Genomic DNA, 22337 nt, shown 5'->3' on the forward strand with positions numbered 1-22337 from the left:
ACTTGATTTTTAATATGCAATTAAAAGTGTTTTTGACCATACTGTAAAATTGTAATTTTGCAGTTTCGCAACTTTACCATTGGAACGACGATATGTATGTCACACAACAATTCGCCATAATTACTAACATTACTTTCATTCTTAGATACAAAATTAAGTTGCAATGCCCTGCCACCTGTATATGTCATAGTGTTAACCGCATCTTTTATCTCACATCTTCTTTCTTTACATTAAACTGCGGAAAAGCAAATTGTTATGGAAAATATCTGGATTTTTATACACAACTTATGGAAATTTCAGAAGTCATCTACGGATTTTCACACCTACATTTCCACTGCAGTTAATTAATGTTCTGAAGGGCAAAAGTTAAGTGAAGTCCAGTTACAGCATCGAGATGAACTCCAAAATAAGCCTCACAAAAGGACTGCCTGGTACACCTGTTTCTAACTCAAGGTCTCCTCTTTTTTCCCACTTCTTCAGATTCAATTCCCCACAAAGCTTGCTTTCCTAGTGATGGACTAGATGGATCCGCAGTGCAGTGAAGAATGCTACTGTTCAATGTACTGAGTGATTGACAGATAAAGCATTAACTAGTAAGAACGGACTCGTCTCATTGTGTTAGCTGTTAAGTGCGCCATCAACATTCACAACAGACTCCAGATTGTGGATCATTGCCTGGAAACATAATGTCAAAACTAATAAGAAAGCATATAAGCTATAAATATGTTTCAATTTGCGAGAGTGATAAGAAGTATTCTGAAAACAACTAACGTTACGAAATGACGAAAATAGCTGTTGATGAGGCGCCACTGTGAGACCACTTATTATACGTGGAAAAAATACCAACAACCTGAGGCTTCGCCACTCAAGGACAAACTCTTCATTGTCTCTCCCGATAAATAGCAACCAACAAGAAGTCGGCAAAAAAAGAGAGAGAGAGAGAGAGAAGAAACTAGTGACTGAACAGAAAAAGGGTGAAAAGGTCGGCAGAAAAAAGAAGAAGAGAGTACGAAAAGATGGTCAATCTTGAAAGATTGCAACAGAGATAAAGGCACCTCCCATGAAAAGAGCAGTGTAAGATTCAAGGATACAGTCGAAGAACATCCACCATCTACCATCCACCACTGATACAGGGAAGGACTCAGACAAGTTGGATGACACAAGAGATGACACAACACTGCCAGCAGCCAGAACATTGGTGACGAGCTTCCTTGCAGTGTCCTAAACCCGGACCTGGATGTCATACTGGATGACTTAACAGGTCTGTGGGCATCCCATAGGGTATGTACAAAACCTTGTTTCATAATTGTATCCTAAAGCAGGAGTCATTAGTTCAGTGAATTTAGGTTCCAGAGTCTTTGCTTGGCAGTTTGGAGGGATGGGAGAAGTGTTCATAACAGTTTAGAAGTGGTGTCCATTTTTCCGAAACCATTATTGCTAACATCTTTTTCAGAATTGTACTTTTCTCCGTTACCTTTTTCCAAAACAGTGAAGTTATTTCTAATGCATTATGCACGTTAGAGGTAAATGGGTGAGGAGATCAGGTCTTAATTCATAGTCACAATCTAGTTGAATTTCTTTTTTTTACTAATGGCGGGTTACTTAACTGTTCATTATTCACCCATATGAAGCCAGTTGTGTACACCAATTTATTGACAGAGTTATTGCCCAGGGTGAAACAGAAGGATTTTACAATATACTAGTACAACACAAGGGCTTAGTATCGATACTTAGTACAACACAGAAATATTCATGTAGCTTTGTCATAAATTCACCTACAGAATAGAAGGTGTGAGAAATTAGGTACTTGTTTAATTTGGCCTTAAATGATCTTATGTTTTGAGTTTCATTTTTTTATATTCATAGAGAAACTATTACAATTTTTACTGCCATATGATGTACTCCTTTTTGATAACATGATAAACTTGCCAATGGAGTATGGAAGTTTTCTTTTGACGAGTATTTATGCTATGAACTGTTGAATTAGTTACAAAGTTTTCACGATTATATACGAGCTACCACCTTTACTTTTTAACTTTGCTCTAGAATATGCCATTAGGAAAGTCCAGGATAACAGAGAGGGCTTGAAGTTGAACGGGTTACATCAGCTCTTTGTTTATGCGGATGATGTGGCTATGTTAGGAGAAAATTCACAAACCAAACACGAGAATTTTACTTGAAGCAAGTAAAGAGATAGGTTTGGAAGTAAATTCCAAAAAGACAAAGTACATGATTATGTCTCGTGACCAGAACATAGTACGAAATAGAAATATAAAAATTGGAAGTTTATCCATTGAAGACATGAAAAGTTCAAATACCTTGAAGTAACAGTAACAAATATAAATAACATTCGAGAGGAAATTAAATGCAGAATAAATATGGGAAATGCCAGTTATTATTCCGTTGATAAGCTTTTATCATCCAGTCTGCTTTCAAAAAAGTTGAAAGTTAGAATTTATAAAACAATTATATTACCGGTTCTTCTGATAGATTGTGAAATTTGGACTCTCACTTTGAGAGAGGAACAGAGGTTAAGGGTGTTTGAGAATAAGATGCTTAGGAAAATATTTGAGGCTAAGAGGGATGAAGTTACAGGAGAATGGAGAAAGTTACACAATGCAGAACTGTATGAATTTTATTCTTCACCAGACATACTTAGGAACATTAAATCCAGACGTTTGAGATGGGCAGTGCATAGTGTAGCAAGTATGGGTGAATTCAGAAATGCATGTAGTGTTCATTGGGAGGCCGGAGGGAATAAAACCTTTAGGGAGGCCGAGACATAGATGAGAGGATAATATTAAAATGGATTTGAGGGAGGTGGGATATGATGGAGCGACTGGATTAATCTTGCTCAGGATAGGGACCAATGGCGGGCTTATATGAGGACGGCAACGAATCTTCGGGTTCCTTAAAAGCCATAAGTAAGTAAGGAATATACTGTTACTATCTGTAGAATTTCCTCAGAATATTATTCCAAAACTCATTATCGAGGGGAAGTATGCAAAGTATATTGTTTTTAAGGTATTTCTTGCATAGATCTAATAGCAAAACATGCAGAATTTAGTTTAGGGATAATTTCTTTAATATGATTTTTCCAATTTAATATATTATCAATTTGCAAACCAAGAATTTTGGTTGTTGTTTCTATTAGGGACCTACTGTTAATTCGCGCGGGTGCTCGTGTAAAGGGGGTTAAGTCAAATTGTAAGGTATATAAACTTCTCTCCTTTGGTACTGAATAAAATCCCTTTGTCACAAAATAAGGTGTACTGTAACTGCATCATGGATGGAAGAATGAAGAATGATTTAACCCCTTTAACACAAGAAAAAATTAATTGTGGATAGTTGAAATCTGTATTTATCCCAGTTTAGCGAAAACATACTTAACCCCCTTTACACGAGCACCCGCGAATTATTCCACTTGAAATTTGCGAGATTGAATTTGGGCAAGATTTAAATTGAATTATGTTAGTTTTGTTACAATTTAATACTAATTTATTGGCAAAGAACCAATCACATATTTTGAGGAGAATTGCTCTGTTGAATACTGAAATGTGTTGGATTTATTGGCTGCAATTACTATACTCGTGTCATCTGCAAATAATATAAGATGAACTACATCTTTTATTAGGGTGGCAAGATCATTTATGAATGGAATGTAAATATAATGCATCAATAAATTAACTTGTGTTTGTACCTAATATATTGTATCTCATTTTAAAGCTTTGCTGTTAACACTAGTTAATATCCCTACCCATATTCTCTGTTCCAGAGCACAAGTAAGGAGTACCAGTATACGAATTTTGGAATTGCACTAGAGAACAACAAAATAATAGAAGTGTGCAGTGCATGTTGCGACAGGGAAGCTGAGAACAATATTGATACGCTCCTGGTGGCCTGGCTGTGAAGCTTAACATTTGCACATTTGAGAGTTAAATTGGTGGTTTTTGTTGATTAAATTATAAAGATTGTTAAATATGAATGTTACTATTTTTGTGTTTTTATGTTATTTAATTATGATAAAAAGTAAACAATTTCATCAGAACAACTATAAACAAAACATTAGTTGTTCTGATGAAAATTTCACTTTTCTTAATTAGATCGTATAAACACACGTGACTCATAACATCGTCATCAGGTTCTCATCTCGAAACAAATATGTGATGTCTATTTTGTAGTTCTGTATGGCTTTCCCACCAACTTCCAATCAGAAAATTCCATTGAAACATTTACCGCTACTGGTGACAGGGCAACAAAACAATGGCCTGGACAGTCTTGCTACCAGAAACTCCTACTTCACTTTCACCCCCCCCCCCCGAATTACACTGTAAAATGCAGGTTTCTAACTACTAATCCATAGAAACTTGAGTCTTAACTGGTATATCGTAAAACAGGTGAATCCGATGTAGTATTGTGAAACTGATCAGTTATGTTTTTTTGAACAAAGAATGGTGCACAGATGTCACTAGTACTTTAAAAGCATTGTTGAGACTCATGTTTCTAAGAAAGGTAATTTGTCAGAAACAATTGATATTTAAATCACGTGCAACTCACTGTGATCAATAGCGAAAAGAATTCCGAGGTGTGCTACATTTTTGTGTTGGAAAATTCTTGTGGAAAACTTGTATTGTACTTCACTACATATTTTGTTAATAGAGTAAGTAAAGAAATATTTAATTTCATAAGAGTCTCTTTAGTGTATATAAGAGATAAAATTATTTTCGCCTTTATGTCATGCCCTTTTTAGTACAGTGTTGTTGTTTTGGAAGGTGACTCTGATCACACACGTATATAAGGAAGAAGATTTCATGATTGGGATTAAATTTTTTTACTAAGTTATGCTCCTTTACTTAATTTTCGTTATGTTGTAGGTTAAATTCAACAATGTAGGTATGTACAAAGAAGCTAGGACCAACAAGAAAGTACAATAATTGCAACTCTCTGTACCTTTGTAATATGGTGAAAGCTTTAAAATTAGGAAAATTAAGCATTAGTAAGCCTTCGGAAGAATATGGGAACTCCTACACGACACTGGATGATTTAAGCTATCAGAAAATAATTTCGCCATTATATGATTCCTCACTAAGAAAAGAATGAAATATTTCATTGGCAGAATGTATAGAAAAATATAAAAGGACTTGTATGAGAACTTCCTCAAAAAAAAAAAAAAAAAAAAAAAAAAAAATGGGAGAATGATACATTTTTTTATATCCTGCTACTGAAGTAGAAGAATGGCAGATAGTTCGAAAGGTTGTGCAACAAACCTTGTGACATGGGAAATATACATTCTTCAATACGGATGTCTACAATATTAATTAAGTCATTTATGATCTTATTATAATTAAATTTTGTCATATATATTGAAAGCCACAGGTGTGGCTCAGTAGGTTAAGGCGCTTGCCTGCCAGTCTGAAATTGCGCTCGAGCGCGGGTTCGAGCCCCACTTGGGCTGATTACCTGGTTGGGTTTATTCTGGAGGTTTTCCCAACTGTAAGGTGAATACCAGGTAATCAATGGCGAATCCTCGGCCTCATCTCGCCAAATACCATCTCGCTATCACCAATCTCATCGACACTAAATAACCTAGTAGTTGATACAGCGTCGTTAAATAACCAACTAAAATTAAAAAACACATATTGAAACAGTCTTTAAAAACGTTTTTAAAACTTCAATTAGTGAACGTTTTCACATATTCAAACAAGGAAGTGTGTATATGATATTTGTGGATTTAGAAAAGGTATTTGACAGAGTGCATTGGAAAAAGGGGAGGCTGTTCAGTAACTTTTATATGAAACGACGAGTCAAAATGAGGATAGGAGGAGAAATGTCAGAAGGTAGTGAAATAGGGAGAGGAGTATGACAAGTATGCCCTTTATCACTTACCCTGTTCGTCTACTTGGAGGATTTAGTGAAGAACTGTTTTTAAAACATGGGAGGGGTGATAGTAGGAGAAAGAAGAATAAAGTACATAAGATTTTCTGATGATATGCATTGTTAGCAGAAGAAGAGACGATACTAAGGGATATGCTAGTGGAGCTAAATGGCATCTATGAGCAGTATGGAATGAAGATAAACGCAAACAAGACGAAGACCATGGTTGTTGGAAGAAAAATAAAGAAGGTAAACGTGCGAATACTAAATGAGACAGTAGAGCAAGTGGACATCTTCAAATATCTGTGGTGTACTATAAGCAGTAACATGAGCTGCTGCTAGGAAGTCAAAAGGAGGATAGCGATGGCAAAGGAAGCTTTTAATAGAAAAAGGAATATCTTCTGCAGACCTCTGAAAAAATAACTAAGGAAGAGACTACTGAAGTGCTTTGTGTGGAGTGTGGCATTGTATGGAGAAGAAACATGGACATTACGAAGAAGTGAAGAGAAGTGACTAGAAGCATTTGAAATGTGGATATGGAGAAGAATGGAGCATGTGAGCTGGATAGACAGAATAAGAAATAAAGCTGTGTTGGAAAGAGTGGGTGAAGAAAGAATGATGCTGAAGCTGATCAGGAAGAGAAAAAGAAATTGGTGGGCCATTGGCTGAAAAGAAACTGGCTAATGAAGGATGCACTTGAAGGAATGGTAAACGGGAGCAAAGTTTGGGGCAGAAGAAGATATCAGATGATAAGATATATGAAATCATATGCGGAAACTAAGAGAAAGGCAGAAAATAGAAAAGAGTGGAGAATGCTGGGTTTGCAGTGAAAGATCTGCCATTTGCAGAACACTATGTATATATGTTCACACACTCAGATGTATTTATCCGATTTTAAGTGATACCAGTACCGGATTTACCCCTCCTATTGAGGTAACACTGATCAACAATAAAAGTTTAAAAAAATGAAGTTGAAAGCAATGGAGGATATTTACATTCAGTAGATAGTATTGTAAAAAATATAAGATTACAAAATTGAATTGATGCTTCGCTAGGATGTAACCTTATATGGTTAATGCCTAGAAAACTGAAAATTTTGATCACATTCACCCCATATTACAGTATGTAAAAATAATTTTATATTCACTAACTTATAAAATTTATATCAACCCTACTATCAATACAAAGTATATTTAATACTCACTTGGATATTAATCTCTTGTCCAGAGCATGGAAATGTCGGCATAAGCAGACATTTTTTCTCATTTTGAGAGTATCTGAAACCATGCCCACATACTCTATTGCATCCAGAACCTTCTCATTTGTGGAAGAACGCAGTGCAAAAACGTTGCGGCCATCATTTGTATATGCATCTCTGAAGGCATCTGTACTATACAGCGACCCACCACTACAACATAAATGCAAAATCAGTGATGAAGAATAAAAATTAGTAAGGCAAGATATCATTTTAATCAATTCTTGCATCCCTTTCTACTTGACATGCGCTTTGTGTGAATTTTTTTTTAAATTTATTTATTCTGGTGTAGTTAAGGCCATATCAGGCCTTCTCTTCCACACCACCAGAAATACAAATACAATAATAGATATAAGAAGGAAAAAAAAAATACACTATAAACAAAGTAAAGCCACACAAAAATATACACAGCTTGCAGTCACACGAACTTTAAATGAGTGATTAAGTATTATAATTAATTGTATCCTAACTAATTAACTAACATAAACAAGAAACTTGCAATTTTAATCCAGAGTAAAAAAAAACACAAATTAACACTTCTAGCAATACCTAAAAAGCATGAAATTAGACAAAATTTTCCAATTTAATTTTGAATTGTGATAAAGTCCGGCAGTCCCTGACATCATTCGGTAACGAATTCCAGATGCGAGGTATTTCTACAGTGTAGGAGGATGAGTATAAAGACGTTCTATGATGAGGGATAGAAAGAAGTGCTTGATGCCGGTTTCGAAGAATTGTGAGGAATTGAAAGCACGATAAGCGATAATTCGGAGAAGAAGTATGCATGATTCTACTCCGAATTATCTCTTATCATATTCAGAAGTTACGATCTGATTTACATAAAAATATGCAGAATTCCGTGGTTTTCTCTTGCATATTACTTTATTCGGAATTATATAAATCTAAATCTTACAACTTTCACATAACAATATTCAGCAGATGATGAATATAACATCGAAGCCAGTCAATCAGGAACAGTAACATCATTATTTAAAATGTTAACACAGTGAAGTCGTTATTTATAATTTTAAATAACTTAACAGTTAATCAGTAAAAAATAAATGTTGGCTTGAAATAGATTTTGATAGCTGTAGGGAATAAATTACTTGCAAGCATGAAGAGCAAAAATTTAAAGGAAAATAATTTCATTGATTTTCGAGTTCACTAATTTTCAACATTACAGCTTTCGTTGTAAATTAAAGAAGAACGGGTGAAAATGTAAAGGCAATCAATTTTATCCATAGATTTACAAATACAAAGAATAGCTAAGAAGGTATCCTACTTTAAAAAGTACTAGAAAAAGTTTACCATTGGAAATTACAGAATTATCATTTTATCACTTCACTGCCGCCACTACATGTCACCATCATCAGTCTACCATTAACTCAGACTACAATGATGGGCTGAGGTCTACACATTATTTTATATGTAATTTATTTTCAAAAAAATCGTCTGCCCAGGCATTCTGAGTTGCCAAAAATATAGAATAATATATATAAAAGAATAATAATTTATTACAATAGTTAACTTACGTGAACACAGAACACGAATTTTAGAATTGATATAAATTATACATATATTTTTGACATAATAATAATAATAATAATAATAATAATAATAATAATAATGAAGGAGCATTCCATCTGCGTGACAAACTCTACTAACACACGTGCTAATCTTATCTGCAGCTTCTGTTGTGATGTCACTCCTCAGTATGTGCTGATGAAAGGCTCAGTAATCTCTCACATAAGTTTACGCTAGAAGCCATAAAATGATCTCTCTGCAGTTTCTCAATCAAGACAGTATGTTGTCAACATCTCTGTAAATAAATCTATTTTATACTAAGATATTATTCGCTTTTGAACTTCGAAAATCTCGACTAATTCAATTATCAAATATGTTATTACATTTCCATTATACAAAATTATGGACAAAATACTTAAAATATGGATTTATACTACATATAGAAATTATACTCTTTCTACCATTATTTAATACAAAATAGTTGTAATTTAACTTACTTACTCTTCAAAGAAATCGTGAGGCAGTTCTTCATCAAAGAAACCAAGTATAATTGTATTGGGCTTCATGGCACCAAGACCAGACATGCGAATCATGTGCTGCAGCCCTTCTCGCACCGAACGAGCCACTGTCAGCTCAATGAAAGCTTTCACCTGTATGTTAAAATATTAAGTCAGAAGCTGCATTTATAATGTATATTTAATATCAAATGAAGGAGAGCGGGAATTGAGAATTTTTAAAAATTTCACATCTTTTAATGTCCTCATCCAAACCTGATTAGGTTTTCGTGAAAACTGAGTCTATTGCAAGGTATATTTATGGAAAAAAAAGTGTTTCTATTTACGATGCTCGAGTCGAACAGAAAATAGAATTAAAAACTATGAAATACCTAATAACTAAATGTGTGAAATTATAGCATTAATTTTTTGTACTAATAGCAAATATGTTTTGAAATAGAATTTTATAGCATTAATTATTTGAAGAAATAACGTTCATTAAGTAAAACCTTGAGCCGTGCTCGACATCCTAGCTGTCCACCTAATACGTCACTTCGCCCGACAGAGTGCTCTCAGTCGATATGTCATAGATAGCGCTGCTATTTCCTTCATTTTCTTATCCAAATTTTCCTATTGGCCGGTTGGTTACGTCAGACGAAGAGAGAGGGAAAGCGAAGTTACTTGGCTACGCGCAGTTATATGTAACATTACTCAGGAGTTAGAGCCCGTATCGACAACATTACTCAGGAGTCGGAGCTAGTACCGATAACATTACTCAGCAGCCAGGACACGTATCGACAACTTCATTGAGGCAATCGACGTGCACTCAGGAAATAGAACTCGAACTGTATTCTACACTTGTAACTTAAGTTCGTCGTGTTAGATTGTTCGAGAATACTGTCTCCTTAAATTTCACTTGAGAATTTATGGATTATATGAAACCTTGTTTGAAATATATCTTGGGTTTCAGTGCGGCAATAAGTTGTATCAGATTTGTTGTGATATTATTGTTATTATTGGTTGTATGTGTTAGAGATATTGTGGTGGATCGTGTATGGAAATCACTCGCTGATGATACGTCTTGGGTTAAGTGATTGGAATTGCGTGGTGAGATATACTTTGATATGTGAGGTAGTATTGAAGTTCCAAGACGGTTTTGGTGATAGCGTAATGATTACAATCTCTTGGCTTACATAGTAATAGACGGTGTAATGAACTAGAATAGTATGGGCCTCATTATCTATTCTAGTACTTGCTACTCCATATTGGTTATTATTGGTTTCCACGCCGGTACTCAGGAATCGAGTGCATTGAGTTTCAGTTGCTATTCAAACGACTATCAGTATTTGAAATTATCGTCAGTTACTTATCATCTATCGTATCTCTCTCTCTCTTTTGGGCATTATTTGATTGTAAGGTACAGAGATTACTGTTAGTGCTATCTGCACAGTTAATGTGAGACATATGTGGAATTGCTAATTTATATAGTGATCACTCGTGTGACAGTTTGTATTGGGTAAATTCTTTGTGAAACACTGAGTTCATGTGTACGTTGAATTTGGTTAATCAGATTTTATGTTATCTGTAATTGAATGGGGCTTGTGTTATGAGTTGGCATACTGACTGGGCGTTCATGTTGAGGTTTATATCTAGTTGATTATATATATATATATATATATATAATGAGAGAATGTTTCAACCACTAAATGCTTAATAGGTCAGCAACTGATTATTGAAAAATGGGTGTATCAGATTGAATTACGACTTGTGTGTTCGCCCAGTGTAGTTAAAGTCTCCACGATTCAGTTATTGGTTTACTGGTTATTCAGATTAACTTGTAATATTTTCGTTCACTTAATTTCATATCTACATGTTATCTCATTTATCATTCATGTAATATTGTTATCCATTATTTGTTAATTATATCTGTTATACAAATTCACAATATTTATTTCTAAAAGTCTTCCACTGCGCACATCCAATCATCCAATGTACCATGACACCTGGCGAGTAACAGCCGCTATAAGAAGAAGTAGAGAAGGAGAGGATGATCGCGTCCACACCTGTGGAGTAACGGTTAGCGCCTCTGGCCGCGAAACCAGGTGGCCCGGGTTCGATTCCCGGTTGGGGCAAGTTACCTGGTTGAGGTTTTTTCCGGGGTTTTCCCTCAACCCAATATGAGCAAATGCTGGGTAACTTTCGGTGCTGGACCCCGGACTCATTTCATCGGCATTATCACCTTCATCTCATTCAGACGCTAAATAACCTAAGCTGTTGATAAAGTGTCGTAAAATAACTTACTAAAAAAAAAAAAAAAGGATGATCGTACACCACCAACTCCACAACCTGTTTCGTTATTTTATATATTTGAGAGGAATAAATGAAAATAAAATTATATAATTGGTAACATACTTGGTCAGTGTCACAATGTTTAGTTAAATAATTATAGTTTCAATAGGGATATCCTGAACTAGCACCAACAGACAGCACGCGTGTACTATGAGGGTTGCGCTTTGCATGTGCATTTGTTTTCCAGTATATAAACACTGAGGATTTACGAAGTGTAATAGTATATTAAATACTCTTAAAAACAACTCGAAATGCCTATTTTTTTGTGTTCGGTATGTAAAAACGAGGGAAAGCTTTTTGCCTTCAATGAGGCCCCAAAAGATTCTGAATACATGCTTTCAACTTTAAAAAATATAACTAATTAAATTGTGCCTCAAAAGTGATAGCTATTAAACAAAAATAACTAATTCAAGTAAGGAATTGCTGGCTACTGTTTCATTTTGAAAGATGGCAAAGAAAAATTGTAATAAAAACATATGTAACCTCAACAGCAAGCTATGTTAGCTTAGATTATATCCCGATCAGGAATTATATTCAGTACTTGTAGGAGTCTCCAAAGTTTACACCTGCATTTTACAATGGGATGATACAAGGCCTACAGTAAATTCTCGATTAACTGCGATGTTTATTATCCAGGACGATCTGTAGTGAAAAAAAATATATATAGGCCTATAAATAATACAGTCTATGTATAAAATGAGAAAGTAGGGGAACCTTGGCTCCAAAAATCCATTTCGTGAATAATGCTTTTAATGTAGGATAATTATTATTTATTAACTTCACATTTTCAAAATCGTTCTACATAGGACTCGTATTCAAAACTGCATGTTCTTAACCTGCAAAACGCATGAATAATTGTTATACTACTGCGATCATATTATATCATTCTATTAAAAATTGCATTTGATTTTTCTGCAACTAGAGAAAAAATAATAAGAGGAATTCAAGCCTGATAGTCCTTTCCTTATAAAAAAAAAAAAACATTGGTGGCTGCATATCCTGTTTAGGTTCATGAACATTATATTCTGTGTACTGCAGATTTTCCCATCCATATCTTAAGGGGAATCGCTCATTATTATAAAAGTTTAAGCTATTATTTATTGTAAATTAAATTAAGAAGTCTATCACCGTTACTTTTTAACCTTGCTCTAGAGTATGCCATTAGGAAAGTCCAGGATAACAGAGAGGGTTTGGAATTGAATGGGTTACATCAGCTGCTTGTCCATGCGGATGACGTGAATATGTTAGGAGAAAATCCACAAACGATTAGGGAAAACACGAGAATTTTACTTGAAGCAAGTAAAGAGATAGGTTTGGAAGTAAATCCCGAAAAGACAAAGTATATGATTATGTCTCGTGACGAGAATATTGTACGAAATGGAAATATAAAAATTGGAAATTTATCTTTAGAAGAGGTGGGAAAATTCAAATATCTGGGAGCAACAGTAACAAATATAAATGATACTCAGGAGGAAATTAAACACAGAATAAATATGGGAAATGCCTGTTATTATTCGGTTGAGAAACTTTTATCATCCAGTCTGCTGTCAAAAAATCTGAAAGTTAGAGTTTATAAAACAGTTATATTACCGGTTGTTCTTTATGGTTGTGAAACTTGGACTCTCACTTTGAGAGAGGAACACAGGTTAAGGGTGTTTGAGAATAAGGTGCTTAGGAAAATATTTGGGGCTAAGAGGGATGACGTTACAGGAGAATGGAGAAAGTTACACAACACAGAACTGCACGCATTGTATTCTTCACCTGACATAATTAGGACCATTAAATCCAGACGTTTGAGATGGGCAGGGCATGTAGCACATATGGGCGAATCCAGAAATGCATATAGTGTGTTAGTTGGAAGGCCGGAGAGAAAAAGACCTTTGGGGAGGGCGAGACATAGATGGGAAGATAATATTAAAATGGATTTGAAGGAGGTGGAATATGATGATAGAGACTGGATTAATCTTGCTCAGGATAGGGACCAATGGCAGGCTTATGTGAGGACAGCAATGAACCTCCGGGTTCCTTAAAAGAAAGAAAGAAAGAAAGAAAGAAAGAAAGAAAGAAAGAAAGTAAGTAAATTAAATTATGAAGTAAGAAAATACTTAATTATATTAAATTGTACTAGGTTATATAAAAAAAATTATAGATATAATTTTGACATGCATGAAAACCAAAAGTGGGAGAACATAACTAGCATATGACAATATATCATTACAACATGTTGTGCCGCATGGAACGCTCTTGCCATCTAACGGTAAAACTTTGCATAAGATATTCCTACTATGTTGCCAAAAAAGGACAAACACAAATAAACAAAAACCATGATTTTAACGTGAAATGGAGTATTAATATGTGTTTCTAAGGAATCGTTTCCTCCCACAAATCGAGTATTACATACGCCACACATTAGCATGGTACTGTCGTCTGTCACATGAAATTTATGTTCCTTCATGCATTTGATCGCATGTGCACAATAATATATGATGAGGACAATACATTTTTCTATAACAGTATAACACTGAATGAACATTCGTGCCACACACGTTCCAACATCTGAAGGTCGATACTAGAGACTGCATGCGTGGTTCTCTCTCTCACAGCTGTGCTAAATCACATGGCAAAGGGGAACGAGCACATGATCTTTGACATAATCCCATAAGAAAAAATCACATGGGGCTAAATCAAGAAGAAGGGAGTCATATAGAGAAGCACGTCCAATCCAACAACATAGAATTTCGGCATCGAGGTAATGACAGCTGATATGATGAAAATGAGGTGAAGCCCTAACTTACTGATGAACGAAGTCCTGGCTGTCTGTAATTGTGGCATTAACAACTATTGAAGCATGTCCAGGTACACTGGACTGGCAACAGTTTACTCCACAAAGAAAAATGGGCCATAAGTCTAAACTTTTGAAGAAGAAACATTACAAAACATGCACACTTTAGGAGAATCACAGCTGTCTTCCACCACAACATCAGGATTTTCCGTGCCCCAAATGGATACAATGTATTGGTTCACAGTGGCAGCCAGTCTCTTTAAACTTGCACCATGCATGAATTGTTTTGACTGTAGGTGGTTCTTGGTGATATTTCGTATGACGAAATAGTCTACCATCACCACCAACTCACATTTAGCAAATTCTAACATGCAGAAAGCTTTGTTTTCACCTGTGAACGCTATGTTTTCGTTATGACTGCCTTCCAGTGGCTAAATTTACAAGTATGCCACAGCACCTATTAAAAATGCAAACTTTGAGAGATACTTTATCCACTGATATAAGTGCTTCTGCTATATCTGTCATGGCTACGGTTCTATCGACTTCCAAAACCAGGTAAAGACTTTAGAATCGTCCTGTATTATATGAATTACCTTATACCACAGGTTGTTTTATGGTGAAGTGGAAGAGAAGGCTTTAACTTACCTAATAAATAATTCTAATTCTAATAATTCTATAAAGCAAGGTATAAATGCATCAAAGTTTTTTTCTAAAAGCTGCTTAATGAACAGTAATGAGCAGTCTCAAGAGAGAGAGAGAGTACTGCATATTGCCTGCCTGTAAACATGATTTACATCACTTACAACGCTAACATACCAACTTTAAAATCTCCAACATTTAAATTATGTTAATGCATATTAAATTGTGTCGCAGTTATTGCGCTCTTACTTTATAAACACAGAAGTTATTATTTTAAGCAATGCTTAGTCAAAACAGCTTTTTAATAAGCAACACAATGCTTGATACTCATACATAACTTTGATTAAATGTGCTAGAATACACTGCTTTAAAGTAAAACCCACATAATGAATTTCAACCAATCCCATCTTTGTAACTCAAGATGTGAAAATGAATATATTTCCAATAATTTATTACACAGAATCAGTTCAAATAAATATTTCTGAGTTCTTCCACATTATGCACTGTGCTTTAAATTAACCTTTTGCACTGCCATTATTGAGGAAAAAAATAACATTGACTTCACATAACCACAAGTAGAACTTACTTCCTGGAAGTGAATTTGCAACTAATTGCACAAAATATCGACACTTACCTTCAATTTATCTACTAAGGTGAGCCAATGCGAATATTCATCTAGAGTTGGATCAACTTCCATGCCTGACAACTGCCCCACTTTGATATGACCCAGCACATAAAGACCTCCTTTCTTCAGATCATTCACAAAATGAATCAATGGGCATGATGACCGAGGATTACCCACTAGTAATAGCATCTGAGGCCTCCAGAACTTGACGTGATCTTTCCGAGAGTCAAGCAACAGCAAATACTTCCGCACCTACCAGACAAAGTACACATATACAAATGCACTACAATTTTTGTAGCATAGTATATATACTATTTTATTCAAAAGAACAAACATCAATCTACAAATGCAGACAGCCAGAAGGACCCTCAATTCTAGAAGACAGTGTATACCGAAAATTTGAACATAGATGATTTTACAGAATATTTTAAAAGTACATAAAAATGAAAACATGCAATTTAACAATAACATAAATAAAAATGTAAAAGTATTGCAGCTTATTACAGTAAGCTGAAACGGAGCTTTCAGGCTAAGATGCCATGGTCTATTGGTGCAGATGTTATCAGATGTTTCGTCTACTACTGCGGCAGACATCTTTAGTGGTTAGGTATCCCGAGGAGAAGACTTCGACCGAGGATACCTAACCACTGAAGATGTCTGCCGCAGTAGTAGACGAAACGTCTGATAACATCTGCACCAGTAGACCACGGCATCTTAGCCCGAAAGCTCCGTTTCAACTAGACACCGGCCATGAAAGCCTGCAGGCTAAGATTATTACAGTAATTTAGGCATAGTAAAGCTGACTATGTAAAATGCACAATGAGTCCTTAATAATACTGAGAATCACTTGTTCTAATATTCTGTGAAGGATGCTGAGTAACTTTAAAATATTCCAGTATACTTAGTTATTCCTCCTCGGCTACCAAATAGTAATCATCATCTAATCCTCATTCCATACAAGACTCCACAAACATAAAGGAAAATTCCTCTGTGCCCCAACCACTGATTAGTCCTATGTTTGCTCCAGAAAATGAGGCATGCATCAACAGGTGTGTAGCAATAACAGATGGCGTGACATAACACATAATTATTTTAAATCAACAATCCAACGTAAAGCATCAAATACATGTAGAACTTTTATAAGAATGTACTTACATTACGAAGAGTCCATATCAGATATCAGACTGTTCCTAAAGGTAGTCCCCTTATGATGTTTGAGCAATGAATTACCAGCAACTGGCTAGCCATTAAAGCCTACACTATTACTGTACATACCCGCAGGACATTAACAACACTCAATTTAATACAGCACTGACATCATATTCTAACATAGGACAAGGAGCAAAAGGTAACAGAAACTGATTGACCGACCACAGTTCTTATCTCCGTGTTGAGGTCAGTGTTTTAAATGGTTACACAGCCATAGACGTATTAAACAATCTCCTTGTTATGTTACCATGCCTCATTGCCAATGGTATTTGCTTGACCCTGCCTATAAATCACATTTTTTTGACATTACCTTGAAGCTACATTACCGTTTTCTTGCCTCTTGAAACCACTGCTAATCGAGTTATTATCTACGAAACAGTAAAATAATATACACATGCATGATTTAGTGCAACTAACAAACGAAAATGGACACAATTAATAAGACATCTGGCGAGAATTTTCACTTTCACAACCCAAATCTCCTCAGGGTAACCAAAACTGTCACGTGAAAAACATTAAGTCAAGTGTTAAATGTAAGGTTCACTTCAACTCCACAAAACAAGAAGGAAATTGACAGGTGAAACCCACTAAGTGACTTAATACATTGCACGTGTTTATTTTCATTCATTTCGCACTTACTGGGAATTGAAATTATTGATTATCTGATAAAGAATCATACATACGACATAATGGATTTCACCAGACGAAAGATCATGAAATTTTAAAGAAGGAACATCCAAAACCTGGAATTCCTAAAAAACTGACTTAGTGTGTTTCACAAGTAGGGCGACGATATATTATGTCTCATTCCTACTGATTTGTTGTTTACATTGTATTATAATTATCTCCTTCAGTTTTTTTTTATGTAGTGTATTTTGTAAATTTTTAGTGTTTTTTGTATCACAGTTTTACTCTTGGTTGAGTGTTAGAGAAGGTCGTATGGCCTTAACTCTGTCAGGTTAAATAAACCATTATTATTATTATTATTATTGTTGTTATTATTATTACCTGGTGGAAGATTAGAGCCTGCGAGATGGAACCCCAGTGAGCTTCACGTGAGGGGGAGAACAAATGAAGAATGATGACTAGCACAAGGCACAGCACAATGGAGGTTGATGCATAGATACTGTTGATAAGGAACATCATCACCAGAGTTCCTAAGAGACCAATGGAGGCCGTGTGCCATGTGAAGTATTTGAAGGACGGCCTGCACAAACAAGACATACACTATTGTTTAGTCAACTGTTCAAAGAAAGGTTTGCACCACGTGACACCAATAAGGCATCACTCATGAGGCAACCACATCAGGCGATAATGGGTAGGATGGCACATAACACACGAAATGACTCATTAACACCAATATTTTATCAGACTTCACATCACAACCATGTAAATGGCAACAGGACCAGACAGCAGATTTTGGGTCCCGATACTGAAAGTCAGGTGTATGTCAGTTGCAGGGAGATCATTGAACTCACTGCCATGTTCCCTCTGTAAGCTACAGATGTGACGTCTTGTCACTATGTAGGAACCGAAAATCCACTGTCTGGTAATAACAGTTCATATTAAAGCACTACACAGATTTCAGTGAATCCAGACAGTGGTATGGCAAGTTTCTCGGGGTATTTCCATTTCCCTTGCATTTTTTTACATTACACTGATGGACGAAGTTGTACTCCACTATAATGTGCCTACATATATAATGTCTGTTAGCAGAGAAATTCTTTCATACATAAGAGGTACTGACAGACTTGGTACAATAGATCCAACATAAAAGCACGCACGTATGCACACACACAACATCCAAGACTAACGTAATTGACCCTGAAAACAGTAGGGCTGCGGCCACAGTGGAAGCATCGAGCAGCACGTTAACACTTTCGAAAAATTGAGGAGTGAGGAGGGAAGAGCGTTGGTGTGACCACATAGTACAGAGTCTCTGAGCGGAGTGGCGGCACTGCATGGACATGAGTTCATGGCAGTATTTGCTTTTAGGCAATTCTTATTTAAAAAGAATAGTTCGAAATAGGAAAGGAAAAGAACTTGATGTTCATTCAACTAATAAACTTTGGAGAATTTCATTATTTGTGGCTGACAACTGTCTTTACTTTCCCACAAATCAGGGCTGTTTGGAGTGAAAGGGATCTCCTGGAAGGAAAGATTTCCTATAGTCCCACCAAAAAGGACGACGTACTTCACAAACATCGTCGAGTCGAAAAACGCCCAAGACAATGTAATGGTTCAAGAGCTTCAGAACCGCTTCGTATCTTTGGAAGCATCTTGAATTTCTTTCGAACTTTATCTTTTCAAGTTCTACCCTTATATTTGCCATGTTTACCCAAAAAAAAAATCTAATAATTAATATTTAGTGAATTAGTAATTATTAATATTAAGTCTGCTACATTAAAATGAAGAATTTAAAGTAAATTTCTAACAATTTCTTGTAGGTTTTTAGCCACAGCAGCATAATTGCGATCACTGGCATTTTCCTTCAGGGTAGGAAAATCTACAGTAATTGTAATAACAAGAGAAATATGTAACGTAATCTACAATGAACTGATTATAGAATTTATGCCCCAACTAAAATATACGGAAAAATTAATTAAAGTGGTCAGTGATCAGTATGAACTACTAATTGTTTCATAGCAATTTACGAAAAGTATGATCAGATGAAGGATCCTGATAATTCCAATTCCAACTATTTTAATTTACGTAGTACTACAGTGTGTTGCTGGTGCAGACAAAAAATTGTAACCATTGATTTGGTGGTAAGAGGAAAACAGAGCGATGGAGACACTGTCACAACTTTCGCACTTCTCAATTTGTTAGAAATGTGCCTAGTGATAAAGAACTATGAAACTCAGATGTAAAGGTATCGCTGGTACTTATTGAAGATGAAGCCTTATCTGATGGGGCCATATTCAGTGAAAGGACTAACGCCTAAAAGGAAAAGATTTAATCAACGTTTAGCCTATCTAGTGTTCGAAAAATAATGTGTGGAATGTGCTTTCGGAATATTGCGTGCTAAGTGGCAATTCCTGAATAGAAATATTGACACAAATGTAAAGAGCCAGCACATATTATCTTCTATAATTTGAGAAAAAAATTATGAGAAACAATGATCTACATTATCATGAAAGTCTCCACAAATGGCAGGAATTGGTGTGTAAACTCATTAGAACTCAGATCGCAGGAATAACAGTTGCATTGAATTTGTGAGACAAATAAGAGATAACTTCACTGATTATTTCAATCAGTCATAGACGTTAATGTAAGATTCTAGTTTGTACTTAATAAATTGTGCTTTTTCATAACAAAAGTGTTAACATTTTTGCATGGGATTGTAAATAATTATTTTTGACCTAATGGTTTTAATCATATATTTCTTTGCATTAGCAATGGTTAATCGTAACAACAGACACATTTAAATGGTATCTTTATTTCAGAGTTGGAATTTGATTAATACTATACGCAGTACTGAGTGTTTATCCCGACAGTATTTTGAGAACGAAGTATGGTGGTGGTGGTGGTGATGATGATAGTAATATGATAACATGGCATATTATAAAAATATTATTCACTTTCAATAAAATGTCTGTCTATATATTTCTCGTCATGGAGAGGTTTTTGAAGCTCTTCTCCTTGACATTCCATAGGAATTTTCGGGTTTTCACTTCATAAATGATAACTTCTTTCTCATTTCTTGGCAATTCATAACTTGCAATTGTGAGTGGCACCACTAAAATCTCAAACAAGAGTGAGTGGCCAGCGGCGCATAGTGTTGTCCTTGAATCAACTTCCCCTTCAAAATGCCACTCAGCTCACACTATGGCCACCTGCATTTGCTAACATGCGTTTGTGATTCATCCACACTGCCCCTCAACATGCCGTGCCGCTTACCGCTTGCACTGTGGCCGAACTCTAATACTCTTACACAGAGAAATCAGATGAGGTGTGGACAGGAGCGACAGAGTTTTCACTGTGTGCTGCTGACGCACTTGCAGTAGGGAACAGACAGTGTAGAGCCACAGTGATACAACCATACAAGTTTCCGTAACTATTTTAAAAAGTGTCTTACTTACCAACTTTATTGACGGAGGTGCTTAAACTAACCACCTTCGTTGTCCATACATTTCTGGCACCTCTTTATGAAATGTCCCATAACATGCTGTAGTTCTTGTCAATTATTGGTGTTAATTTCGTGTCGGATATTATGTTTCAGTTCAAGGGTGCATGTGTTTGTCTTGTATACAGCATTTTTTAATGTACAGACCCAAAAACAAATTTTCTAAGTTCCAGTTATAACATACTGCACATGTTCAGTGTTTACTGGCCCAAATTTTTTTTTCTGGGTTTGTATCCCAGAGATGAAAATCGCAGTGGGTTAGGTTGGGGAACCGAGGGGGGCCAAAAATCCCTACTAATAATTCTGTCCTGCTGGAACACACGTTCAAATTCTTGAATCGAAATATCGGCTGTATGAGCTGTGGCTGAGTCTTGTTGACATAATGCAAAATCACGCTCCCTGCCGGATAATTCTCTAAAGAAGGGGGTCAGAATGGTATGTGCGTATGAGAGGGAATTAACTGTATTCCAAAAGAAAATGGCCCTATAATTCTTCCTCTGCTCATGGCGCACCAGACATCAATTTCTTGTCATGGAGGGGTACTTCATGAACGATATCGGGTTTCTCAGCACTCCAATAACGATTGTTTTGTGAACACACCATGGTGGTAGAATTATGCCTCGTCTAAGAAAAATATTAAATGTAGTTCTATTAGTCTGTTATGAATATTATTCAGCATCCACTCACAAACTGCGCGCCCTATGCGCAGGATCACCTGGTAGAAGAACATGTGTCTTAGTTATTTTACATGTCTGCAACTTTAATAATTTAGTAGCTTTTGCACAGAGCCATAAAAAATTCGTACTTGTTGTGAAAGGTGCCTAAGTGATTTTCTAAGAGACTGTTACAATCAATGACCAATGTCATCTAATGTTTCTTCTGTGAGAACCCTATGCTGTTTGCTTTGTTTCTTAGGCTGAACACTTAACATTGCCTGAAATGTATTATAAAAATTATGGACTGTTGTAAGTACGTGATGGAATTTTTGTATCCAGCAAAAGTGTTTCAAACCACCTTCGTACTTGGCTGGCAGACTGGGTTAACACATATGAATCATAAATATATATATACATGTTGTTCAGTTGAAGAACTAGATTAGCCATTAGACAGTTTACACTTATTCACACTTTCATTTTAAATGCACCACTACGTACTGTGCCAATTGCCAGTCACTTGGAGACTGATCCATTAACCTTGACACAAGTCAGGATGAACACATGCATGCTTGCATCATTGCCTCTGCCAGCCCACCATTCCTTGCCACGAGTATGTCAGCTGCGCACATTGAAAACCCTATTGCTCCTGTCCACACCTCATCTGATTGCTCTGTAGTAAACTACGACTATTGCTGTTTCTCAATAGCTAGATACAGTCTAGATCATTAATTTTCTTGTTTGCCAATACAGACTCACTAGACCTAAGTTTCTTTCTAATTCTCCTATTCATTACTATAAATTAGT

General features: G+C 35.7%; 1 protein-coding gene across 5 annotated transcripts in view; it reads right to left on the minus strand.

Moving 5' to 3' along the window:
* The window catches only part of LOC138699235 (solute carrier family 12 member 9), a 139942-nt gene that overhangs the window by 72410 nt on the left and 45195 nt on the right, over window positions 1–22337 (minus strand). For all 5 annotated transcript variants that reach the window (XM_069825204.1, XM_069825202.1, XM_069825205.1 and 2 more), the window contains 4 exons: window positions 17760–17958; window positions 15552–15794; window positions 9155–9303; window positions 7079–7282 (listed from right to left, as the gene is read on the minus strand). In XM_069825204.1, coding sequence (XP_069681305.1) covers window positions 7079–7282; window positions 9155–9303; window positions 15552–15794; window positions 17760–17958 — 795 coding nt within the window. The remainder of the gene's footprint in view (window positions 1–7078; window positions 7283–9154; window positions 9304–15551; window positions 15795–17759; window positions 17959–22337) is intronic.

This window comes from Periplaneta americana, chromosome 1 (assembly GCF_040183065.1).
Source record: "Periplaneta americana isolate PAMFEO1 chromosome 1, P.americana_PAMFEO1_priV1, whole genome shotgun sequence".
Lineage (NCBI taxonomy): Eukaryota > Metazoa > Arthropoda > Insecta > Blattodea > Blattidae > Periplaneta > Periplaneta americana.